At 62.1% G+C, this 1,982-nt stretch overlaps 1 protein-coding gene across 1 annotated transcript in view; it reads left to right on the forward strand.

Annotated features, from left to right (window-relative positions):
• Positions 1–1,982, forward strand: part of LOC102043510 (calpain-1 catalytic subunit) — an 8,271-nt gene that overhangs the window by 2,889 nt on the left and 3,400 nt on the right. Inside the window, exons 4-10 of the mRNA XM_014311354.2 lie at positions 144–262; positions 689–822; positions 899–1,067; positions 1,150–1,233; positions 1,307–1,507; positions 1,733–1,744; positions 1,852–1,980. Of these exons, the coding sequence (XP_014166829.1) occupies positions 144–262; positions 689–822; positions 899–1,067; positions 1,150–1,233; positions 1,307–1,507; positions 1,733–1,744; positions 1,852–1,980 (848 nt within the window). The remainder of the gene's footprint in view (positions 1–143; positions 263–688; positions 823–898; positions 1,068–1,149; positions 1,234–1,306; positions 1,508–1,732; positions 1,745–1,851; positions 1,981–1,982) is intronic.

Below are 1,982 nucleotides of genomic sequence, written 5' to 3' on the forward strand. Positions count from 1 at the left end.
CCCCCAAATCCCGGGTGCGTTTTTCCCACTTCACCCCCAAAACCCCCAAATTCTCCCCCAAACCCCCATTCCCTGTCTGTGTCCCTCTGTCCTTCTTTGCCCCAAATCTGTGGGGTCCGAGCGATGGTTTTGGTGCTGCCCAGGTGACTGCTGGCTGCTGGCGGCCATCGCCTCGCTGACGCTCAACGAGACCCTCCTGCACCGCGTGGTGCCGCACGGGCAGAGCTTCCAGCAGGGCTACGCCGGCATCTTCCACTTCCAGGTCAGCAAAGCCCGCCCTCGGCGCTCCCCTCTGCCATTCTGGGTGCAAATCCCAACGTTTTGGGGCTCCCAGCATCGCTTCACGGCTCTTCTTGTCGTTCTGAGAGGTTCCCGCATCATTTTGGGGCTTTCTTCACCTTTTTAGGCCTCCCCTTGACCGTTTTGAGGGGATCCCCTACAGTTTTGGGGCTCCACTCTGCAGTTTTGGGGTGATCCCCAGCGTTTTAAGGATTCCCTCCACCATTTTGGTCGCACCTCCAATTTTGGGAGGATCCCCCAGTACTTTTCCCACCCAGTTCCTCATGTCCCACTCCCATTGTGGTAACTCCACTTCCTCGCTGCCTTGTGGGACCCCAAACTGCGCGTTTTTCCCCCAAAATCTCCTTCCCTGCATGAACCTGGGGGTTCCCCTTCCTCGTCCCCCCAGATCTGGCAGTTTGGCGAGTGGCTGGACGTGGTGGTGGACGATTTCCTGCCCACCAAGGACGGGAAGCTGCTCTTCGTGCACTCGGCCGAGGGCTCCGAGTTCTGGAGCGCGCTGCTGGAAAAGGCCTACGCCAAGTACGGCCCCTCCCCGCTCCTCCCCACACCCGTTTTGGGGCAGAATCCCCCAAAAATCGCCCCGGTTGTCACACAGGGTGAACGGCTGCTACGAGGCTCTGTCGGGTGGCAGCACCTCCGAGGGCTTCGAGGACTTCACGGGCGGCGTCACCGAGTGGTTCGACCTGCGCCGGCCCCCGGCCGACCTCTACCAGATCATCCTCAAGGCGCTGGAGCGCGGCTCCCTGCTCGGCTGCTCCATTGACGTGAGCCACCCGGGGCGTTTTGGGGCAAAATCTGCAGGATTTGGGGTCGTTCTCTGGGTAACGCCGCGGTGGCTCCTCGCAGATAACGAGCGCCTTCGACATGGAGGCGGTGACCTTCAAGAAGCTGGTGAAGGGCCACGCCTACTCGGTGACCGGCGCCAAGCAGGTGAGGGTGGGCACCGGTTTGGGGGGAAAACGGGGGATTTTGGGTGGTGGAGCCCTGACGGTGCCGTCTGCAGATCCCGTACCGCGGGCAGGCCCTGGAGCTCATCCGGATGCGCAATCCCTGGGGAGAGGTGGAGTGGACGGGAGCCTGGAGCGACGGGGACGGCGGGCGAGAGCCGGGCTGCAGCTTCCTGCTGGCGCTGATGCAGAAGCACCGGCGGCGTGAGCGCCGCTACGGCAAGGACATGGAGACCATTGGATTTGCTGTCTATGAGGTAATGGGATCAGCTGGGGTCAACCGGCCTTGACTGGGGTCAACCAGCATTGACTGGGGTCAGCTGGAATCAACTGGCATTAATTGGTGTCAACTAGAGTCAACTGGGGTCAACCAGCTTGAGCTGGTTTCAGCTGGGGTCACCTAGGGTCAGTTGGGGTCAGCTGGCTTTAATTGGTGTCACCTGGTGTCACCTGTCACCAACCGAGGTCCTCTCTCCACACAGGTCCCTCCCGAGGTGAGTTCCAGGTGCCGGCGGTGCCGTTTCAGGCCATTCCGCCCCCGGGGGTGTTTTTGGGGCAGTTTCTGGGGCAGTTTTGGAGCATTTCCCCCCTGTGCCTGCAGTATGTGGGGAGGTCGGGCGTGCACCTGAAGCGGGAGTTCTTCCTGGCCAACGCGTCGCGCGCGCGCTCCGAGCAGTTCATCAACCTGCGCGAGGTGAGCACGCGCTTCCGCCTGCCGCCCGGCGAGGACAT

The sequence above is a fragment of the Geospiza fortis genome, unplaced genomic scaffold (genome assembly GCF_000277835.1).
Source record: "Geospiza fortis unplaced genomic scaffold, GeoFor_1.0 scaffold527, whole genome shotgun sequence".
NCBI lineage: Eukaryota > Metazoa > Chordata > Aves > Passeriformes > Thraupidae > Geospiza > Geospiza fortis.